This window comes from Balearica regulorum, chromosome 12, assembly GCF_011004875.1.
Source record: "Balearica regulorum gibbericeps isolate bBalReg1 chromosome 12, bBalReg1.pri, whole genome shotgun sequence".
Lineage (NCBI taxonomy): Eukaryota > Metazoa > Chordata > Aves > Gruiformes > Gruidae > Balearica > Balearica regulorum.
The window spans coordinates 3,817,882-3,842,195 of record NC_046195.1 but is presented as its reverse complement, the minus strand read 5'-3'; the positions used below and the strand labels follow the sequence as shown (position 1 = coordinate 3,842,195).

At 39.4% G+C, this 24,314-nt stretch overlaps 2 protein-coding genes across 8 annotated transcripts in view; one reads left to right on the top strand and one right to left on the bottom strand.

Moving 5' to 3' along the window:
• Positions 1-24,314, bottom strand: part of NRG4 (neuregulin 4) — a 48,154-nt gene that overhangs the window by 7,623 nt on the left and 16,217 nt on the right. For 2 of the 7 annotated variants that reach the window (XM_075764415.1, XM_075764419.1), the window contains exons 2-4: positions 15,102-15,245; positions 9,919-9,984; positions 5,786-5,879 (exon numbers count right to left, since the gene is read on the bottom strand). In XM_075764415.1, the coding sequence (XP_075620530.1) occupies positions 5,786-5,879; positions 9,919-9,928 (104 nt within the window). In that variant the 5' untranslated portion in view covers positions 9,929-9,984; positions 15,102-15,245. The other 5 variants (XM_075764418.1, XM_075764417.1, XM_075764416.1 and 2 more) reach the window with 5 other exon arrangements.
• TMEM266 (transmembrane protein 266) overlaps positions 15,611-24,314 on the top strand; it is an 88,820-nt gene continuing 80,116 nt past the window's right edge. The window contains exon 1 of the mRNA XM_075764408.1: positions 15,611-15,821. The gene's annotated coding sequence lies outside the window, so the exon portion shown is untranslated. The remainder of the gene's footprint in view (positions 15,822-24,314) is intronic.

Sequence of the window (24,314 nt, the reverse complement as noted above, 5' to 3'; positions counted from 1 at the left end):
CCAAAGACCATGGGAAGGAAGTTGGGAATGTGATGACAGTGTAGCAAAATGGACACCGAGATTGTAGCTACTTTCTACTAAATAGAAAACAGAACGAGATGCTTAAGGTAATCATAAATCTTCAAGAAGGAAAGGAGCCAGAAGGCCTAAGACTGTAAGGGGAAAACTGTAGCCAATATGAATCCAAGGTCATAGCAGAGGGCAAAAGACCTACACCAAAAAAGCACATTCAAAACTTAAATATCCTGGATGCTGCACCTATTAATTCTTCCTGGATGTGACCAAAACAAGTTTTAGAAACGTGTTTTCCATGACTTGCCAGTGTGATAGTACCTGTTTAACTGTGTGCAATGGATTAAGGATTACAAAGCTATCCATCCACTTTCACTTGCTGAAAGTGATTCCATGCTATGTAGAAAATACTGTTGTATAACCTAAAAATGACAGAGGTTTTCAAAGAAACAGGAACATTGATAAAAGGTATCTCTTGGTTACATTTAAATAAAAATCACAGCTAATGTGACCCTACCAACAGGCTCTGCTGCAGTTAGGGCATTTCTGAAAATCCAAATGTTCAGGTATTGGCTTGCACAAGCTTTTATGAAGTCATCAGTGCTGATGTACAAACAGGTAAAGGACTATGTTAAATCTAGAAGCAACTGATGGTTTAAGACAACTGAGAGAGGGAAAGGTTACTACTCTAAGTCCTTTCCTAAAATTGGTGGGAAAGAAACTCAGAAGATCTGCTTATCCTCTTGCATTAGAGAGCGCTAATAATTTCAGTGGAGTTAGATACACAGTGACTGCAAGCAAGACAAAGTCTCTAACAAGCATGTGGGCTATGAATGTAATCCAGACTGATGGTATCTATATAGTGTCTCCTAGATGTAGTCTTGCTATACACAGCCTTAAAAGTCAGTAGCAACTTATAGTTTATCTTGTTGATAATGGATGCCTAAAAGTAGAGCACAAGTTAAGTGTGACACACTTGAGTTGTTAGTAGGGCAGGCAACTCTGTCTCTGCACTTGAATTGAATGAGTGCAAGAGAGAGAGAAGCCTGCTTTGAGGCTATAGGAAGAGGGAGTTACACTAATTATGTCTTGTGGTCACTAGGCCAGGTGTTGCTGTTGCACAACATCATCTGGGTGCTGTTAGCCTGCTGTTTCAGCACATGCTGTCTGTTGGCTTTAAATGGTCCTACTATGTAGCATTCCAAAGTGGATTTTTAAAATGGAAGAAAGGTCTTTCCTCCTCTAAGAAATGAGGAATTCTAATTCAATCAGAGTTGAAAGACAACAGCCCTCAAAAGTTTGAGGAAAAGCTGTGAGACTAGAAACTCCCATTTTCTGATAGCATACAGATTTCTGCTTTCCTAGATGCCTGCATGCACACACACACCCCCCCCCCCCCCCCCATCTCTCCTCAGATGAGATGAGCCAGCCTTAACTGTTGTATACAAACTTACCATAGGAGCTGTGCTGGAGACACAACACTAACATAAAAACTGCCCGTATCGGCATCAATGCAAGGTGGAAGGAAATAGACTGCACTGGAGAGCATGTAAGGAGATGACCAGTAGGTCTGCAATTATATTGATCCTTTACAATCTGATCAGTAACTAAAATATAAGCGTAACAGGCCTCCAATTACACAAGGCATTACTGCGGTCTCGTTTGCAGAAGCAGTTCATGAGGCAGTGCAAGTGATCTACTGCCTGTCTGATTTAGGTAAGAAGGTAAGGTTCCTTCCTCTCCCAGACTCTAAGGTGGGTGTCATAAGCAAGTATCTTGACAGACTTTAAAAATGGAAGTAGGATTTGAGTCCGATATGCACACAGACTCCCATTGCCTAGTATTATACTAGAAGAGTCTTTAGTTTTCCTTTAGTCAGGAAAAACCTGAATGCTTTTTGGTATAAAAACTACTTGCATGTAAATACAAAACTCTAAGCAGAAAAAGGGGAGAAATTATCTGCTTGTCAATGCAGTTCATATTACACAGCTGATAGATTCAAAATCACCATAAGCTTCAGTCTGTAGCAGGCTCCCAAAACTTGTCTTAATCCATACAATATAAGGGAATCTAGCAAGTATGAAAAAGAATTTAAAGCCACAGTGAATAAGCAATGGCAAAATTAATTGGAAGCCCTAAGCAGCTTTTAAAAACGTTTTGTGTTCAGCAGAGTTTCAAAACCATTACTCTGAAGCTGTATTCATATACCTAGAGAGTAAAATAAAACTCATGCTGCTACTGGAGAGCAGTTGAAAGAATGGGTTATTTTCCCCAGAACTCCCTTAGCTATGTGTTTATATGGCAAGCTTTACCATATCTGGCAATGATACTAATTCTGATCGCTAATACTTCTCAAACACATAAGATAATGTTGCATTTCATATTTTGTGTCCCATTTAAAAAAACCACCTTAATAATTGACTTTTTTCCTATGCTTTTGGTGTGTATTCTAACTTTTATTCCTATTTTTCAAGCTAAAAGCAGAATTGAAAAATACTAATTGGACACTGTGTTTTCAGAAGATCCTAGGGTATGCGAACGTATAGTTTTGGAGGCAGAGAAAGAAGAAAAGTCCAGATGAGTAGGAAGTCTTTCACTGGCAACTTGCAGTGTGTATATTCTGAAGGCTTACGGCACAGCAAGTACATCACTCGTGAGGACATGTGAAAAAGAGAATGAAGGACCTATCTCAGAGAAAGAGCCAGACAAGGATAGGGTATACAGAAAATGATAGAAGGAATTTCCACAGGATTTATTGGATTGGTAGAGGAGAGATTGGATTAGGGTAGAAGCAAAGGAAGGGGAAGTGGAGATACCCTTTAACAAGAATTTTATGGAGGAGATTTCTAAGGTCTGCCTCCTCCCCTTGCGGTACTTAGCCTGAATGCACTGCCCTCTGCAGAATATGATCCCTTCCTCAAAAGGAAAGCATCCGTTATTAAATTCTGTGTGTACTGCCCCGAGAAGCAGAGGAGCTGTGTTTGAGTGGTCTTACACCATTTGTATTTTGTCTGAAATGCAGAAAGAAGGCTCTCGGAAATCTGCCATGTGTAGGACAAAATGGAAATACCAGAGCTTCCCTTCAGACAACAAAATCTTAACTTAATTCTGCACTGCATTAATTAATGATTATGGGACAGCTGCACATCAGGTGCTGAGGCAAACAGCTTTCAGCCTCGTGTTTTCTGTTACACCTGAGGCAGCTGCTTTTCCATCCTTCCCCATTCTACTGCATGCTTATTTGGTACATTTGAGTGTTCCTGGGTTTGAGGCTCGTCTTGTTTATGGTGACAGGTGTGCCTTTTGCTGCTGAGAACGTTAACTCATTGTTAGGAAAGGAATGAGGGAAGGCGGCAGCTGAGCAACTTCATGTTTTAACACACATCAGCTGTATTTTACATCTGCTAATGTTGCATGGGGGGGAGGGTCAAGTAATGTTTCCATTAAATTTCTACCTTGTGTGTGTGTATATATATATCCATTTCTGAATGGTAAAAATAACTGAAATTCCAAAAGTAAACAGTGGCTTTTAATTTGTTAGCATGCTACAAAATATGTATTTCTAAAGAATGATGCAATTTTCCTAGTTAACATTGTGCAATTACTTCCAATGATGTTGGATCAGGTAATCTGGACTAACTATGTTTAGCACAACACCTTCGTCTAAATAAGTAACATGTCAAGGCAAATGCGTTTTAAGATATTTTTACAGTTTGTTAGTCTGTTCTTGTTCCATTTCCCCCTTTAAATCAGTGTTGTACTAACGATCATTCAGCCTTTGATTCTAAAACCGATTCAATTTTTCTCTTGGTGGGAGATGATCACTTGAGAACACTTGGAAGCCTTAGGTGGGATTTGGCAGAAACCTGCATCAAAGAAATGTCGTGCAATTGTGTGATGCTGCTAGTCTAGAAGTTCCAAAGCACCAAATATTTTTCTGAATTCTGCTGAATAGTGATGCATTTTTTCTGTTGTTTCTATTCACATCGCTGCTGATTACTAAGATAGCTGTGTGTAAACAAAACCTTTCTCATCTATAATTAGCCTTCTCTGACTGATTAAGGAACATGCCTAGAATGAGGACATGCTTAAATAGAATGCTGCTATTTAAACCCATATAACTTCATAATTAACCACTAGATACAGGGGAAAAATACTTGATAATTTAAATGCAGTAAGATTGCCAGAGTATAACAGAAATGCTCTTAAGATGTTACTTTTCTGCTTCAGAAGATTATAAAATCCTCTAGTACCTGAATTACAAATTACTTCACTTGGAGCCCCTTTACAGTGGAAACTATTTACACTGACTAGCTTTTGCTCCTGAAGAATTAATTGTTCTGAATATTTCTTACTTCGTATTTACAGTTATTGCATCAAATACACCTTGTTACACAGTCTAGCACTATTTGAGAGGGTGTTTTGAAATTGCGTAACTGATGCTGTTTAGTCTAACCGTTCTTTTTTCATTTAAGGATTTTAGTATCGATAATATGAGATTCCTTCTAGGGGGAAAAAAAAGTGTATTTCAACGTGTTTTACTTTTTGTGTGTGTGGTATGCAATGTAAAATAAATAAGCTTGCAAGGTTTAGCAGTTAGAATAAATCATCATCATACAGCACTTCCGAGCTTTATCCTCACTTCTGGATCTGATGCGTTGTATGACATTGGGCAATACGCTTAATGACAGTGATATGCTGTGCATATTTTTCAATGAGCGTTTACCACAAAATTGCCTGTTCTTATCCACTAGATGAGTTTACCTGCTTGAGTTAAAACATTTAAATTGAACTGTCCCAAACAAAAGTAAGACTTTAATTAGATATCTTAGAAAAGATATTGTTTCCTCCTCCAACTTGTTTCATCTAGCTATCATTAGTTATAGTTCAAGACTTAAGAGGGAGCAGAAATTGCCACAGAAGAAAAAAAGGTAATATCCTTAAGTGTATGTAATAGGTGTCTGAATGTCTATTATTACATTAAGTAAATCCATTAAATTAACCGTAATTTATTTTGATGAATGATAACTCAGAATTAGTAGAACCATGAAAAATTAGAATTTGTCACCTTTTTTTGCCTCGGCAAATGAGAAGAGAAAAGAATCGGGCTGTATTTATGCAGGAAGTGTGTCAACGTGCAAAAATAGGAAATGTTTCTTTTCCAGTGTGCTACATGGGCTTCAAAAAGAAGAATGGTCTCATAAATGAATGGAGTAAGAAATATCTGTATGTCCTGCCTTGATGTTTCTTTATCAAGTGGTCTTGGGCTGTCACTCTAAAGCTGGGCTTTGAGATTCAGAAAATGCAGTAAGTCTGGAATTACATTCTTTTTTCCCCTTAAAAGACTATATTCCTTTTTGTGCCTTTTTATTTGATAAGAATTTTTGCACTATAATTCATCTGGAAGAAAAACTGGCAATGTACTTTGCCTTTCTGAATGCTTTTCCTACAGTCAATACTCCATGAGGCAAAGGGTATTTTGTTCCTTTCTGTATTGTAATGCGGGGAGGAAATATGGCATACATAACCGAGTACTGTTGCACCTGTCAAACAAGTATACACTGAGTGTACACATTTATTTTTCTCATGTTGTCATGTCTCTGCAAGCTAGATAAGTAATCTGAGCATGAATTACTTAATTTGGAGCGGCCATAGTTAATAGGTATTTTCTTTTATGTTTTAACAGTAATTTCTTAAAGAAGCAAAATGGAGAAATATTCTTTAGACAGCTACTCTCCAATACTTAAAACACACAAACTTTAGTTTCACTGACCTGCAGAACGGGCTGGATACAGTAGGAATCATATAACAAATCCCTCCATTTAGACAAAAAGATCCATAACTGGTGCCACAGAGTTCTTCATGATCTTAAAAATAAGACCAAAACAGAGAAAAATAGAGGCTTCTGTATTTTTATCAACAAAAGGAGATCTTAATTATGCTTTTGGGGAGTGGGGATGACTTCCTTAAAAAAACAAACAAACAAAACCAAAGCAAACCACTGCACACAAACAAAACACCCTATGAACAAAGGAAGTATCAGTCTTGCCTTCCAGGCCAGCGACATATAGCGCTATGTATCTTGCAGAATTGTTTCATGTAAGGATATGCACAAAGATCACAAATTTATCACCATATCAGACATAAAGCTCCTAAATTATATGAATAAATGCAAAATTTCTCTTGCAGTGAGAGGAACTTTTGAATTCTCCGTTACTTCATTTGCCTTTCATGACCACAGACCGCACTGACTACAGTGATTCGCAGGATGACCTACATGAAGCCTGGTTTGTCCCGTTCCAGCGGCACAAACTATCTTTAGCTTAACTAGCTTCTCTGAGAGAACTGGAGTCAGTACAAACACCCAGAATAGTCTCAGGTGTGGACCAGGGCCGCTTCAGGCTGCATTAAGAGCTGAATCACAGCGCAGTTGGACACCACCAGGTTTTCCAACCCCAATTTTTTAACAACCAAGGGAGGAGCTAGCCTAAGAAGTGTCACTTATGTAGAAGACTGCCTGGTACAATGTAATTTCCAAAGATCTCAAAAAGGCTTTTTTCCTAACTCAAAAGGCTTATTGCATCAATTGTTAGTGTTTTAAGCACAATTAGGCATTCTAATAAAACCCCAAATGCAGAATACTAACGTTGGCGCTTGTGGCAGCAGGTGTCCATTTTATGCCTAAAAGGAATACCTAACTGTACCATTTCACTCTTTTTGAAAGCAGTCTAAATTTAGAAGTTGGACTGCATATATTTATGATACATTTAATGCATCAGTAACTCATTTTATATATATGCATATATATTTTTATATATTTCTTCAATCTTATGAAACCACAATATCTCAATTAAAAGAAAAATAGAGCAGTCTTCTGACATGAAAAGCGTTGAGAATCATGTGTTACCTCACACTTGAGGTGTTGTTTTTGCTGTTATTTTTCCCAGAAGTTCTGAAAATAAGAATTCTGCTGTCTCACTATTTATGTATAGAAGACATTTTCTATACAAAATATAGTGCTGTTTAAGAGGAATCACGATTGTAATTTTCATATTTGTCCTTCAGGAAAGAGAGTTGGGGTTCCCTTTTATTCCGGCAGGAAAAAGCGAGGAAGTGTGCCCATAAGACATTCTACCCTAGAGGGAGCTTCTACAGCTTTGTATGTAAAATAAACCTGACTTTTCTAAGAGTAGTAGAAAAGCTTAGCTACTGCTAACCCCATGCAACAAAAACATCGTGCATCCTGCTATCCTCTAGACCATGTCTAGTAATTCCACTCTCCCTTCTTTTAATACATTCGTCCACTTCTATGATGGCATATTGACCTAGGAGTGTGAGTAAAGTCCTTACGTGATTTTAAGACAAGGCGGTTATACTACAGAGCTCAACAGAAATTAATTTCATGTTCATGTTATCAAAGTGCTAGCATCCAAATGGTAACTGGACCTTTTTGCATGTGTGCAGATATATTAGGGAGATGGAGGAGGGGGGAGGTAAGGCTGGAAAGATTGTTCATGTTTGACCTTGTTGCACTGGCTCAGGATGTGGCATAAACGGAAATGTGCTAGAATGCTTGTTAGAAGTTAAATGGCAATTTATTTTAACTCTGAAGCTTTCTGTGCTTGTCTATGGGCGATTCATTTACTGCAAGTTCACTGTTAAAAGACTTTTTAAATTATTTTGCAAGGGTAACGGTATAATTGCAATAGGAATAAAATGGTAACAGAAAAAAAAATCAAGCGGGTTTTTAAACAAGAACTATAAATTATTTGATTTTAGCCTATTCGAGCATAACAATGGAACTTCTGTGACAGTGTAATTGAATTGAAGGCTACATCCTTCCTTAAATGAAGAGAGGATAATAAATACATGAACAGAGTATCACACTATCTATGCAATTGTAAGAATCAAGAGAGAAAAAGCTCAACTCTCAACTTGGACGTGTGCTCAACTCTATTAAGCATCTGAGGGAGTTAAGCGTTGTTGAAATTCTACCAGATGGAAAAGTAAGATGATAGAAGGTAGGCCTCACAGAAAAATCCCTTTAGACAGCTAGTGGAAAGCCTTCAAAGAAATTGTCATGAGAATTAATGAGAACTTGTTAACCTCCTTAAAATCCTGCCTTACGGTTCTATTTCTTTTCTTCATCTTTATGCAGAAGTAGGCCTGTCTCACACTGGCACAGTGGTAGAGTACTGAAGAAAACCACATGCCTGAAGTCATTCAGGTCTCAGAACATTTGGGAGAATGATTCTCTGTTACGGTGCGATTTGTGTATTATGGACTGGCTCTGCAGCCCAACTAGACATTTCTGTTCTGGCAAAATACCTCGGGCACTCCATCTTAGGCCTATTAGAGAAAAGTTAGAGAGGTGGAGAGAGCGAGAACAAAAAGTGCCAAGGAAGCCTTCAAAACCTTTTTGATTGTAATTACAGACAATTTCTCTATAGGCTATTTCTTTCTAGAGCCTAGACTTCTTTCCAGTGCTACAGGAAAAATGGTAACCTGAATTTTACCAGTAATGAGGTATTAGAAGAAATCTCTGTGTCCATGTAGATCAGGTGCTTTTCATTAATTCTATTTTGTGTTAATACTTTGCTACTACTTACGGAAGGTACCAGAGTAATACAGTAAAAAGTAGATGACAGAATTATGAAAGAGAATAAAAGAAAATTCAGGATGCTCTAACACTAAAAAAAAATATATTATTTATTACTAGTAGTAGTGGGTTTTGCTACAATACGAAAATATATATTATTGTACTCCATACCCACTTTACTGAAATGCAGTAGTTTGGATCAAGTGTGAAAGCTACAGCTCTGTATTTATAGACAGGAAAGTATGAAAGCAACAGTTTATCCCTTTAAATTTATAGTCAATGATGCAAAAGAGTATACTGGAGAATCAGAAGGGGTTCAATACAAGCCAAAACCCAATTACATTCGCATTGGTGAGTATGTTATGATTTTTCATGACGTAAGTCAATACATTATATTAATCTAAAAGTGCAAATTGTATGCTTTGAAAGTCAAAAGTATACTATATTCAGACTACCATAATCAAGACAGAAAAGTTTAACAAGTCAAGTGATGATGGGCAATTAAAAAAAGTACAAAAGATTTAGCTTTTCAATTCAATTGTAGAAACTCTGTCAAGATATATTCTACATAATATGTGTATGTATTTTGATGTATCCTTCTATGCGAGAGATTAAAGAGAAGTATGACACAAAAGTTACTTTTTTTAAAAGTCGGGGTTTGGTGGGAGAAGTGAAGAGGAATGAAACAAGATTGTTCTTTCTTACACTAGGCTGTGAATACTTAAAACTAGCAGAGGTAATAGCAGCCTCTAAACACACCGATTCTCAATTATTCTTTCTGAGGATATGCACAAAAACCTGTGCCTAAACTAAAGTTTGCATTTAAACTTTTGTAACCTGACTGTCCTGTCTGTTAAAAAGAAAAACAAATACAGGCTCAGCACCACCTTAACCCCCAAAGAACCAAGCCAGCCTTGATAATCCACGTTGACTCAGCTGTCTTGCCTAGGCCAGAGGCTAAAACACTACAGACTGTCTAATCCTGAAGTCTGCTAAAACAAAAAGGGAAGGGGGAGGAGTGGGAAATGTTGACAGAAGATAAGGGGGCTGATGCATGCTTCCTCGCTTATAAGCAACTTTGGACTGTATGCTAATCGATCACAAACTGTGAAATATTAGGACTGATGAAAGCAAACATTCTCCTTAAGAGAATTCGTACCACTGACTGGTGAACTCTAGTTTGCTGTGAAGACAGCCCTACGGAGCAGTTGCGACAATCCCAATGGCAGCTGTCAAAATAAATACAATTTTAATGAATTCTAATTATATATGTATACACACCCAAGTAAAGACTGGGAATAAATTACCTGTTCGCATATTATTCCGACAACAATTTTTATTCTTGGTCAGAGGCTATTTTTCTAAAACGGCACCTAAAGACAAACATGTAAATTTAGCATGTCATTTTTAATCCCAGTGACTTTTTTCCCCCTGAAGAAATAGCTATTGGAATGCATCTTTCAGTGTTGCTGCAAAGACATTTGTTGTACTTTGACAGTAATATACTGTTATATGTAAGTTCCATTAATTCACAGTTAATGACAAACATTCAAGTGTACTGTCAAGTCCAGTGAACTCCTACCGGCAGTACTACAGAGTAAACCCAAATTCGCGTTAAAGCATGTTTAAGCAATGAATACTTTTTTCAAACTGCCGTGATTATTCGGAATTGTAATACCTGATGCTTCTAGGCAATCTAAATTATTGTTTCTGGCTAGCAAATTAACTTGACGTTTGTACCTTAAAAGTCAGTGCATACAACTGAACCAGTTCTCAGACGAATAATTATTCAGTCAGGTAAGATCTTGGTGATAGAATTCTCGCATTTCACAAAAAAGAACTTCCCAATTTGTAATTTCTCAGAGAGAATGTGTGTGTTTCACTTGAGTGTTTCTCATGTCTGGATGTCAGGTGAAATTAGTAATACAGGCTGTGAATATAGCACAACTGAGCAAGGTCAAGACTTGTACAATTATTTTTAAAATATGGAACAGAAACTCTCTGCCTGGACAGAAACCAATATTCACTTGACATTGCTAAAAAACCCCAAAAAACTTACTCTGTAGACATGCCAACTCTATAACCATCTAACATTGCTACATTCTGTTTTCTTGTAAGGTTTGGTCTAGTTTTATCATACCAAATAGGTGACTGAACAAGCCTAACATGATAGATCTTATTTTTGAGTGTTTGTTCTTTTTTTTATTAATTATACTTTAAAGAGTACAGAAAGTAAATATTTAAGCAAACTGTCCTATATTGGAAAAAAGATTTTTTCCCATTAAATGATCAAATAAAAGAAATTACCGAGTTTACCAGAAATAATTGCCTGTACTTCAGCTTTGAGTACTAGAAAGACAACTGTCTGTAGAGGCCCATTGCAAAAGGTATAATGGATTTGTACTTACTGCATAAGCAGACAGTTCTGTTTTTCATGGGACCTCAAATGGCTTCCCAAATCTGAAATGGCAGTTCCCTGTGATACTGGGCTGTAACAGCAAGGTCCCCACCCAAAGGCTGTCCTCTTGGGCCGTCTCACAGATACGCAACTTTGCTTACTTTGTGTACACAATGAAGTACAATTAACATAGCACGTGGCACAAAGAAACAAACCAACAGGATTCACTTCAGAACTCAAATCCTGTTTTCAAAAGAAATAAGTAATCCTGGAGATGGTTATTTTTAGTAGTCAAGATCCGGATTCTATATGTGCTGTTGTAAAGGCTTAAAATTTACATATAGTGTAGTGTGGGTAAGGTTACCACAAGGACAAACACACATACAGAGGCGAAGTACAGAATAGGGGAACGCCCCGTTAGGCTCACAGAATTGCTTGCATATTTTTCCAGGGTTACCAGTACTACAGTGTATTGCTGAATTCAACACATTCACATGATGCAGTATATATAAATTGCATCATAAAAATAAAATATGCAGCAGTCAAAAATCTTATTTAAATTTGTATTTTATTGGAGCAAGCAGTCCTTTCTAATTTACTTTCCCTTTTCTCAGAAAGTGCCATAAAATTGTATAATAGCCAATAGCTCTCGTAACAGAAAATATAAATAGGATATATAACGTAAATTTCAGACTAGCTCCTTTTCCAGATGTAATTAGGATATGGGTCCTTTAACAGACAAAATAACGTGATTTTCCTACTGCAAAAAGGAGATCTCGCGTCTCCTTTCCTTCATCTTATTGTCAGTATGTATCTCTCTGTCTATCTGGTGCTGTTAGTGGTGTAAGTTGATCTTTTCCAGGAGATGCTTAAGCCAATGATCCAGCAGAAAATTCCTTAGAGGAAGCTGACGCTGACAGTTTCCTACTGCATCAGTGTGCTGAATGATGTGCTATGCACCTCATCAGCTGTTTGGATGAGGACTAATTATTACATGTACTACAAACTGTTTATAAGCTCACTGCGGAGAACAAGACAGTTTGAAGAAGGCTATAAGACTACTAGTTGTTTGTTTTCAAACTTTGTTGCCTGCGTATTAACGGAAACAGGGAGTGATGAAGGAAGGGGGTGAAAATACTTTGGAAACAATCCAAGAGGATGTATGTGTGTATGCATAATTCTATTCTTTAACTTCTGCTACTAAGTATCACAATTTGGGTCTAAAGATCCCTTTCAAAAGAGACGTTGCTGACAGCATTCACAGTTGTGGCTTTTTTTTTTTTTTTTTTTTTAAAAGACTGAAAAGTAAATCATTAGGTAGTCATGTACTTACATGAAAATGTTTTTCTCTAGGGTGTTTGTTGCACTCTGAACAGAAGTTCAAGTAGATATTGGTGTCCTAACAAGAATAAATTGGACTCTCTATCTCATTAGAAAAGTAAGCTGATAGACTGCAAAGAAAATTAAATGCTAGAGCAGAAATTGTTGCTCAACTCGATTCTCACTTGCTGACATCCATCTGTGCGCTGAACTGGTATGACAAACACAAGAGATGGTTTGTGCATCTACCTAACACTTTCCAAACTCAGTGTCTACTTTTAAGACACAGCTGTAGCCTATGCTCACAGAAACTTAGAATCCAATTCTATGACTGCTCAAATGTTTATCTTGCGTGCCTCTTGGGAGTTTGTGGAAGATTAGTTCGTGTATCAAGTTAGAGTACTTCAATCTGAAATGTAAAATATAGCCTGTTTTGCTCTGTGCCAGCTTGCTGAAAAAACTTCACATCAGTTCTACTCTTTTTCCCCAAATCTTTATCATCTAAACTGGCATTAACAATAACAATTTTGGGAATTGCTATTGGATTTCTGGGCAAATTGAGGACTCAGACACAAAACTGCAATGGGTTCAGCTCTGTAGCAAAAACATGTGCTAATATTTGGCCGTACTGGAGGCTGGCTGGAACAAGTCTTTTGAACTCATTAGATTTGCCTTTAGATGCACCTGTGTGCTTTACTCCCCATATACTTAACAGAATCCTTATTGCCCCTTATTTTTGTGTACTTTTAACGGCTAACTATTCTAAGCATCCATGAGACGCAGTATCCCCAAAAGATAACTGGAAGTCTTAAGGAGCACGGGCAGATAAAAAGAAAGCACTGAATAATGATTTGGGTTTTGTTTTATGGTTCTTTGCTCTCCAAACATTCTTAAAATTAATCTCTATATAAACTCTCCCCCAAATTAAAGATCACTTCAGTCACACGGCTATTTCAAATATACACTGTTTGTTCGTTTAGATTAAGTTGCACCTTACAGCTGTCTTCAAGAATGGGATTTTACTGCATTATGTATTTTTTTTAAATCCAAAAGAGGTAAAATCTCATTCTGCCCCAATACTGAGCTCAAATATTTGTGTTGTGAAAAGAATGAAGGGGGAGGGGAAATTTTAAAAATTGCACTATCTGCTTAGTAGGCTAATTAAAAATTAATTTCCTTCAGAGATGTGTCCTTGAAATCTACCAAGCAGTTAGTAGTCTAGTCCTCTTATTTTCTTCAAAAGCCAGGAACTGTTCTGAAGTCTTCTTAAAAGCAGTCTTTTTATTTTCTTATCTAGGTGGTAACTTCTAATACCCTTACCATATGAAGCTCATAACTGATTTTAGCACAATAAATCATCGGACGTCAGAAAAAAAATCCATCAAACTGCCTGAAACAAATGGAGATCTCAGTAAGGAAGAAAATCAAGATGAGATATTATAACAAATTTGTATAAGGAGAATGTGTTACTCAAATTTACACACTGAAAGTTTCTTTTAAGATGGGATAACCACAACGAGAAGGAACTCCAGCAAAAGACAGAAGCAAAGACAGATGCCAAATAGCTCATGAGTCTCAACATGCTTGGGATTGACAGGTGAATTTTTTGAATACAGTTGTTCAAAATTCTTTCCATCACAGTTTTCTGAAATGACAACAGATGACTGAGTCCTCTTGTCTTAGGAATACCTATGGAAAAACTTTAGTTTTACATTTTGATTTTATCCACTGAAGTATCTTGAGGATTAATTATTTACTAAAACAGCTGGTAAAACTGTTATCATGATGTTGAAATCCCAATTTGAGACATTACGGTAAATTTAAGGGAAACCCTTCCATTCCTAAAATTTCGTCAGTAGTTTGCAGCCAACTGCAAATTCCCATCTGAAACCCCAGTTCTACTTTATCAGATACTCACACAGAAGTTGGCAAAGCCAAATTCAGTTGAGGCTTCTGTCAAACGTATCTACTTGTAGTCATACTACGTATTTGTAATTTTGAGATAGAGATTCCAGTCTCGAGCTTGTCTGTGCTTATGTGGGGGGAATTAATACATTGTAGAAGACACTTGCATTAAAAAAAAAAATCACTGTCAAGCTTGGAAAAAAACTCCCATAACACTGTTCTTTCACTTTGTGTGCTTTACTGATTTCTTCTATGGCACTTTTGCTCCCAAGTTTCACCCCTAAACTCTTTAAGAAATCCACTGAAATGTATTACAACCTAAAGGTTCTCACTGCCTGATTGATTTTTATTCATATCTCGGTGGTAGATACAGTGTCCATCAGAATGTCAGCTCTCAAGTGTCAGTAATCTCAGATCCAAAAATCAGAACTCAAAAATTCTGCATTGCAAACTGGCATACAAGGAGACAGTTTAGCACACGGACATTTAATAAAACAGACCAATATCACTGAAATAATTTTGAGATACTAAAACTATATACATCGTAAGAGTTTAGGTATTTACTTTTGCATGGTAGTCATTGGGAAGCTAATGTAACTAGTCGTCATAATATTGATTTTAATTTTTGTTAAGCTAAACATCATCCAGAGAGTAATAACTGATTGCTGCCAGTGCCAGCTATTCTGCAGCAGCTCAGCGCATGGGAGAGAACTGTTAAAACTTGCATTTCAGTATCTTTTTTTTTTTTTCTTCATTTTGTCCATTTAAAGCACATTCTTAATCCTGGTGGTTTTTTTACTTTTTTTTTTTTTTTTTTGCATTTAATTTTGTATTGAGTTAATTTGTTCTACTTGAACTACGGCTTACCACAGCAAACGGGTATTCTTAACTCTGCTGGTGTAATCTTTCTCGGACATGCACAGGACAATCTGCTGAATCAACGTAATCTCTAATCTGCATGGTGTAATCTTGCAGCTGCTCTCTCCGTACGCGGTTATGTAATCCTGGCGTCTCTAACAGCGAAACAAAACGCACAAAACAACAGGCAGAACTTTAACAATAACGTTGTCAAAGCCCCGCCGCGCTTCCCAGGGCGGCCGCCCTGACAGAAACCAGCCGCCGCCGCCCCCGGGCTCGAGCGGCCCCTCACCCTGGGGCTCCCACCTGCCCGCCCTGTGCCGGGGGTCCGCGATCGCGACACGGCCGCTCCTGTCGCGAGTCGACCTACCGGGGGAGGGGGGGCGGTGGCTGTGGCGGGGGAGCCGCCCCGCCCCTCCTCTCGTGCCTCACCTTCCCCAGCCCGTAGTACTACACTGCCCGCCGTTCGCCGCCACTATTGGGTCGGCGGCGCCCACGTGACGCGGGGCGAGCGCGCGCGCGCGCCCCCTTTAAATCGCCCCCCCCCCCGACCTGAGCGACGGCCCGTTGTTTCCTAGGCGACCCGGGAGGAAGGGAGGGCGCGCGCGGGCGGGATCGCGCGCAGGCTATTCCTATTCCCCCTCAGCCGGAGCCGCGCGAGGCGCGCGCCGGACCGTTGGCGGAGCGCTGTCGCCCGGGTTGCGCGGGTGCCGGCGTCGCGGGCAGCAGGTATGTGCCGTGCCCCGCCGCGGCCGTGCGCGGCGCTGGGGACACCCCCCGCACCCCGCCGCCCCCCGCCTCCCGGTGTCGTTGTATGCCCTGTCGCCGCGGCGGGCTGTCCCGGGGGGCGGGCAGGTCGGCCGGGAGGGCTCCCCGCGCCGCGCTGGCGGAGGCCGCGCTGGCGGACGGAGCGCGGGGAGCCCCTCTGAGGGGGAGAAAGTTTGGCGGCGGGCGTCGCCTCTCGCCAACTTCCCGGTGGCGGGGCCGGGGGGTGGTCTTAAGGCGCCGAACCGCGGGCCGGCTTGCGGCGTGGCCGGAGGACCCTCCCGCGGGGTCAGTCAGGCTGCGGGCGGAGCGGGGCGCGTGAGGGGGGGTGTCTTCGGGCCGTGTCTGCCTGTGGTGCGGGGCCCGCGCGCCGGTGCGGCGTTACTCCCTCAGGGAAGGGGGTTCACGCGGGGCGGGCGGGCTCGCTGTGGGAGCTGGCGGGCGACCCCCGCCCGGTAGCCCTCCGCCACCGCTTCTCGGCGGCGTCCCCCACAGCCAGACCCCTACGGATCCTGCGCCTCACGACGGGCGCGGGTTGCCAACTTCTGGCGTGCGGTTCCCGAATACAAATAACCCCAGTAATGCCTTAGCGTCACTTTTATCCTCTTTTTGCGTGAAAACCCACCTAACGTGTAGTGTCTCTGCGATGTGGCCACTTGAACAATTTCTTTGTTGGGAGTGCTATAAATCTGTAAGATGCTGCAGCTCTTTTTGGAAACCCTCTGTCCTAGAGTAGTATCACTGCTTGCCAAAAGAAGAAAAGGAACAGTAGTTTCTTTTGAAGTCAAAATCCGTTTAGACTGCTCTTAAGTAGGGAATTTTCAGTTTGCCTTCTGTAAAAATGTAGTAAACTTAATGGGCCTTTTTTTGTTACATCTATAGAGGTGAAATCTGTAAAGTGTGAGGATTGATGTGCTCTAACAGGATAGCCTGTCACAGTAACTTTACTTAAGGGAAGTAGTATGCGAACACGCGTGGTTTCTAAGCTTGTTAGTGTGCTGAAGTTAGGAAAAGGATCTGATAAATGTGCCTTCAGCAGAATTTCTTGGTTCTTACATGCGGGTTTGAGGGCAAACCATCCTACAAGCTCCATATTAAATAGGGCACGCACCTGACACCATTGTAACTGCTACAAAAGACTGTGTATATAAAAGGAGTAAAATGAGTAACGATGTAGGGATGTTTGCAGCTGTGAATGCAATCAGCAGAGAAGGCTCATCTGTCTGAATGCAGGGCACATGTCACATAGGCATGCAGAGTCAGAAGCTGCTGTTTTGTGATGCGACTGTCAGGATTCCTACGTTTTTTGCAAGACTTAATACTGGAATTTGCATAAACAAAGAAGGGTAAGCAACCTGTATTTTTTTTTTAATGTGCTGTAAAACATTATTACCTGAACATGGATTGAATGAGACAATATTGATACTCAATGGGTTTTTGGTAGTTCCTATGAAGATTCTGCAAGTTCCTGCGGGACACTTGTAAAAGGGTTGTTAATAGCACGGTCATGTTAGGGGAGGTTTATAAATTAGACCGTATGGTAATAGCATATAAGTGCTTTGCAACAAGATATTGTAATAAATATTATACAGCAATTATCTTGTATGGGAAAAGCTGTTTCTTGATCTTGTGAACAGTATCTGTATTGTGAGGTGGTATGCTCTGTGCAGAGAAGGGAAGGACTACTTCTCATTTACAGATGATGCTGAGTAAGAACCAAGTGTGTACTGCTTCAAACGTGTTATGGTTCCTAAATGCTGTTAAAAGTATGCTTACAGTCAGTGAAGTGATGACTCTATGAGTAAAGAGCTCATATTCCTGAAGCAATGCATACACATACTTGTTCCTGAATGTTTCTGAACAAAGCGGAGTTTTTGCAGCTCTGTCCTGATGCCACCCATTGGATTGCAAAATTGACTTTTCTCTGTTTAGTGCAAGGTGGGGTTTTTGCCTGAACGGTGAAAAGAGGTGTAAGTTCTACAAAAAGTTAGGTGTGGTTAGCAGGTAGTAACTATGCTAAAGACAATACTAGGCAAAGAGAACATGTAGCAAGAGTACGGGTCAGCTATTCTAGCTTCAGAACTGGAGCAGTAGGTGAGATGAAAATCTTAACTCCAACCAGTTTATGAAAAGATCAGTAAGAAAATTAAGATGTGAGCTAGGTACGCTTGCAGTGCAAGTACTAGTGCCAGCCTGCTACTTAGCTGAAATATTTTCAGATTGTGACTGACAACATAAATGCAGAAGCTGTTTTCCGTGTCGCTGTGTCTGTTCTGAAAGGTTAGTTAGATGTATGCATGGTTACAATTCTGAAGGTGCCCTGTAAAAGATGCATACGGCTAATGATGCTTCCCTTCTCCCGGCCTCAGGTACTGTTGTGCTGTTACTCCAACTTGGGTTCAGTGGTGACTCCCTGAAACCTGGCAACATGGTAGCTTACTGTTTTGTCTCTGATGGTCTATACACTCTAGTTTCTGACTCTGCAGTAATATCGCCTTACAGATTACTTTTAGCACAGAGGGACAGAACTAGCGAAACTTCCAGCATGATTCAGAGCATGGTTTCAGTGGTGTTATGTGTGATTACATCCAAATTAGGAGAAGAAACTGCATTGCCCAACGAGATCCTGATACGACTAAAATTTAATGATGATATATCGTCAGTATTCATTTAAATTAGTTGTATTACCTGGCAACAGAGCAACAATTAATTGAATTGTATTATGTAGTATAAAACTGTCTGCATACTCTGTAAGAGCAAGAAAGGGGGTGTGATGTTGGTATAGCAGTGCTCAACTCATCTGTTTCCTGGACAATGGAATTACTTAACAGGCAAAATACTTTGTCCTTATGAACACTGCAGAACCAATATTGACATAGGAGAGTGAGCTGGAGTCCTTTCTGCCTCGTGTTATCATCAGAGGTGTCAGCTAAGTGCTATTTGCAGAATCTTCATTGCAGGTTGGTATGTGAGAGGAAGATCGTGATTTGATTCCTCCTTTTCCTCTCCTTGCTGGTTCTACCCTGATAACTATGCACTCGTTAGGTTTAATAATATGAGGGGCAAGTCTGGAATCTGCAGCGTTGGATAATGGGGAGTTTGTGGGGTTTTTGCCTTGAATTTCTGAACTCTGTCAATACTTTTAGGAGTATTTTTGTAGTGTAGGTGGACATGAGCATACTTGGTGAAATTCTGTCTTCAAGACAAAAATAATAAACGTTGGTTTGTTATCTCTGTGGGGTAGAACTTGGCCGTTGTGCATTCTTTGACTCTAGAGGCTCCTGCCCAAGGTGAACTAAAAGCTTTTTTCCACCAAATTCTGGGGGGCAGAGGCTGGGTGAAAGATGGCAAAATTTTACTTCAGTCCCTCTGTCATATTTCAGTCCACCTATTTGCTAGGCTTAGGATTTGACTTGACAAGAGTGATGTATTAGGGTTTAATTCTTAATTTAGTTGTAAGGTCACAACAAGCTCTGTTACATCCATGTAATCCTGTTGAAATTGCTGGGTTTGTATGAGTGTAATAAAAGACCAGCCACCTTGTAAACTCAAGTAGTAATGGTGGTTTTCTAACGATACTTTTGTCATTAACTATGCATTATAAAATGCAATGTTGGCTTATTTCTTACTTTATTCAAAATGATAATATTTTCAGCATAAGGAGGTTCTTCCTCTGTCTCACTTTCATTTTATCTTGTCTAGGGTTCAGTGTTGCTTTGATATATTTCAACTGTAAGATTTTTTTTGTGGCAATTACTGTCCCTTTTCTTCCACCATGTAAAGCACCATGTGCACCTATAGCATTATAGACAAATGAAACTACATTTAAAAATGTCTGTTCAAATATTTTGGTTGCAAAGTCAGACCTGTAAGTCAGAAGATGTCTGATTTAGGGTTGTGCAGGTGGACTTCTATGTTATGAGCCACTCTATTCACTGTATAAGCCAATGATTTGCAGGAAAAATAGTATGTGATCTTAACAGTTAAAAAGAGGATTAATGCAAATGAAGCTTAAGTCATATGCTGTTTTAAATGTGATGCTTCCTAATTTTCAAGATCTTAATTTTAAACCCAAATAACCTTCTTACAAATTAGTTTCTAACATGAAACCTCTTAGTATTGTGGGTTTTAGGTTGTGGGTTTTTGTTGGGGTTTTTTTAGCACAATATTATATGGAGGTATAAACTTCCTTTGTTGATCTTAACAAATCCCTAAGTGGGATTTGAGCCTTCAGTAGTGATTTCTAATTCAGGTAATTGCCTTACTTGGTAAGGTTGTTGTTTGGTGAATGAGGAAGGACCTTTGGGGTCTGTGTTTTGGCCAGGGAAACAATAGTTGAAGTCTGACCTATTTCACCCTCCTTTCTGCTGTCTGTCCTGCCACTCTGCTTTTTTGCTTCAGCAACCTGTAAGTGCTCCATAGCACACTGTCTGCCACTGTTCTGTCAGAGGTGCAAGCTGCCCAGCCATTGTGTGCATAGAGTTCAGGTCCATTTGATTTTTATTTTTTTGAGAGGCCACCAAATACTTGATTAAAAAAAAAAAGCAAGCAAGCATAGGGAACCAGTTTCATTTAACCTGAATGGATTGCCATGAGACAAAGAGCATCTCTGCTATTCCAGGGAACTTCAAAGGCTGCCTGCAAACAAGGCAAGTGTCAGCGCTCCTCAAAAAAGTTGCAAAAGTCTTTGTAGTGGAAAGTGTTATGTGTCTGATATTTAAGTGTGCCTACCAGCTTTTTCCACTAATAGAAAATGAAAATTCATATATAAAATTGGCAAAATACAAATTTTATTGAAGTTGGTGAGACTTTTGCTGCTGAATTATTTTAGTATTTTGCCTTAAATACTTTTGTTCACATCTATCAAATAATTTCTTACAGAAAAGTACACCATTTGGACTATCAGTCAATTTCGCTGATGGTACAAATTTAAGGAAGGCTCTTCTTAAAGTGAGCTAAAGAGCTCTTGTCTGTAATAATTAAACAAACATCCAGGATGTAAACATGAGGCATGTGGCATGTCTCAGCTAGCAAGCAGTCCGTAATTTTTCTCTGTATATAATAGCTACTTGGATTTTACAACCCACATCTAGTAAATAATTACAGTCTTATCTGGAATGATAAAATTAGACAGCTCTGAAAACAACGTTTTAACAGGAAAGTGAGATATAGGTCAAGGTTCAGATGTTAACTTGCACAAGTGTCTCAAAAGCAACCTCAAAGATATTTTTTTTTTTTCACATATTTACTGTTTACCAGCTGCCACCTCCAGAAATCAATGCTGCTTTTTTTTTGCACCTTTTTTAAATTTTATTTTCTGTTTGGTCTTAAGAAGAAGGACCTTTTGAGTAGGGAGCAGTAGTGTAATTAAATAGATATGTTTAACTTTGAAAGGTGTTATTTTTAGGACTAGCTCAAAAGGGCAGGTGCTCCTTGGAGACACGATAATATGGCCAGATTGTCTGCTCTAACTGAAAGAGCAATGCAAGACTTAGGTAGCATCAAGGTTTACTTAAAAGTTTTTGACACGCGTTACCTCTGGGCAAAAAGAAGTTCAGAAACGGCTGCAGAGTGGGCACAGCTTGTGAGCCTCTCAGCTCTTGGTGCTACGTTGGAAAAAGTGACAGTTTCCAGAGAGGCTGACCCTAAGGGGTGATGTCTTTGTTCCCTTCACTTTATGCTGGTTCTTTTCCCTATGCTTGTACGACGACTCTTCTTAGGAAGGCAAAACACACTTGGATGTAGCACAGGTATGTACCTGCCTATCAAGGATCATGGTAGAGGCAGCAGCTGTTCCCTAGCTGTCCCCTGATCATTGCCGTTGCTTCCCCGCAATTCAGATCCTAATGTACAAGAACAGAGAAGTTTGTGTACGCTTCTGCTAGGAAGGGGTGTGTGCGTGAGTTAATGGGCATACTGCAGACATATTTGTCTCCTTGCTCTGCTTCCTTTTTTTTGATTCATATTTGCTCACTTTTCCACCTTTCAGCAAAGGGGAGCATATGGCAGTGTGCTGTCCATCTGGTTGCCACTTACTGTGAAATCATTATGCAGGCGAATTTGGCCCCATCTTGAATTTCTTATGTACATAAAACTGTTAATAGAATGACAGTTGAAGTGTTTATTCTGAACTGTAAATGGGAATTAAGCACAGGGAGCAAACAGGAAGGGTACTTTCCGAATATTTTAAATCTTTTACATTTAAAAAAAAATACTTGTGCTATGCTAGTATTTAAAGCAAAAAGATTGCAACCCTCGTACTGTAGACTGTTCAAGTATGGATAAAAGACAAGTCCTGTCCCAGAGGATTTGCAATCTAAATACATTTTTATGAGAACATTGTGAAAGGTGATAAGTGCTTAGCAAAACCTTAGTTGTATAGGTAGTGCTGTATATATGTCATTAAAAATTTTGTTGATATGTTTACATCCTAGCACAAGCTTGTAACATAGTCTTTTTAAATGCATAGCACATACTAAATTCATTGCTCAATAGTAGGTTGTGGTTTTTTTTAAAGTGATTAAGTGTGACTCTTAAGAATCTTTGTTAATTTAGATCTTGTGCGCTTTGAATGTATCCAGAGACTTCTGTTTATCTGCGTATCAAGGATCAACACTGGCAAAGAGAAGTCTTATTGCCTTTGACAGCATGAGCATTTGTACATTTTTGTTGTCATCAGATTTCACGTTACTAACATTGAAATCATAATAACCTAACTTTCTTCTAGTTATCTAAAGATGAAAACACAATTAAGCTATATTTATACTACAGTGTTCTGAGATCTTTTCTGAAGATGGTATCTCCAAAAGTAACTTTTAAATTCAATTTATTTTACACGTATGACAGCTAACTTTCATGCATTGTCTGCTTCATCAGTCAATAGGTTTTCATGTAGCCACATGGAAAATCCTGGTGTGATTTTTTTTTTTTTTTTTTTAAAAACTGGATTTTCTGGTTTTAAAACCAGAAAGTAAGTGGGAAAGTCAGAAGCAAGTAATTTATCTGAGACAATCTTTCTTGCTGCTTAGATCAGGGATCCTCACTTATGATTGTTACATGCATATTTATTAATGTAGGACAGTGCTGCAGTGACCCCACTGTGATGTGGAAGTGCTTGTGGGCAGATAAGAATAGTTTTGGCTTTGGGGAAGATAGTGGCTAAAGTTTGTTCAGTGCATTGTTTAAAGTTTTTATTTTGTTTTGAACAGAAGCGCAGTCAAATTTTTAACACAGCATTGGGATTTTTTGCCTTTTTTCCTGCAAGAGTCAATTTAAAAGACTGCAGATTGCTTTCTAGAAAGCTTTTGTCCTGTACTGAAACAGGTAATGAGAGAGAAGTTCATTGTAAGTTTTTGAAGAAAACCCGAGTTTGAGCCTCACTCTGAATGAACTGGTTTTGAACAGGTATTCTGTGCATTAGTGTATCTTCTAAGTATTTTTAGATGGAAATCCAACCCTTGGAACACAGCTGTGAAACCAGGCTGACAGTGGGAAGACTGAGTAGTTTTTGGGAGAAGGAAATATTTAATGGCTTCTATTACAGTCTCATGACAGCTGTGGCCTGTCTATTGGTGATCTATAGCTGAATATCTGTAGTAGTAGTATCACTGAGGACAGCCAGCACTGCTGTCTGAAACAGAATGGTAGGGTCCGTTAAATCACATCTTGTGGTACTTTGAATTGAGCCAATTCATACATGAAATGTTGAAAGACTTGTGCTCTGTGGAATTTTTGTTCAATTCAAAAGGAGGAATAAAAAATCACCAAAGGCAGAGAAAATGCCATAGGTTTCTTTTTAACCCCTTTTCCTGGTTTCAGCTAGGATAGAGTTCATTTTCTTCCTACTAGTGGGTATAGTGCTGTGTTTTGGACTTAGGATGAGACTAGTGTTGATAATGCGCTGATATTTTGGATGTTGCTCGGCAATGTTTACACCAAGTCAAGCACTTTTCAGCTTCTCATACTGCCCCGCCAGCGAGGAGACTGGGGGTGCACAAGAAGCGGGGAGGGGACATGGCCAGGACAGCTGACCCAAACTGGCTAAAGAGATAGTCCATACCATATGACATCATGCTCAGTGTGTAACTTGGAGGAAGCTGGCTGTGGGTTTAGACTGTGGCTCGGGAACTAGCTGGGCATCGGTGTTCTGTGGGTGGTGAGCAATTGTTTTGTGCATCACTTGCTTTGTATATTCTATTATTATTATTCTCTTCCTTTTCTGTCATATTCAACTGTCTTTATCTTAACCCATGAGTTTTACTCCTCCCCCCCCACACCCTCCCCATTTCTTTCTACCATCCCACTGTGTATGGAAGAGTGAGGGAATGGCTCTGTGATTGTTTTAGCTGCCTGCCAGGTTAAACCACTCAGAGAACTTCAGAGACTAGTTAGTGTGTAGTGGCTGAGGGTTTTTTAAATGCATGGTGTTGTATGACTTGTATTGAAGTCTTTTGAAAT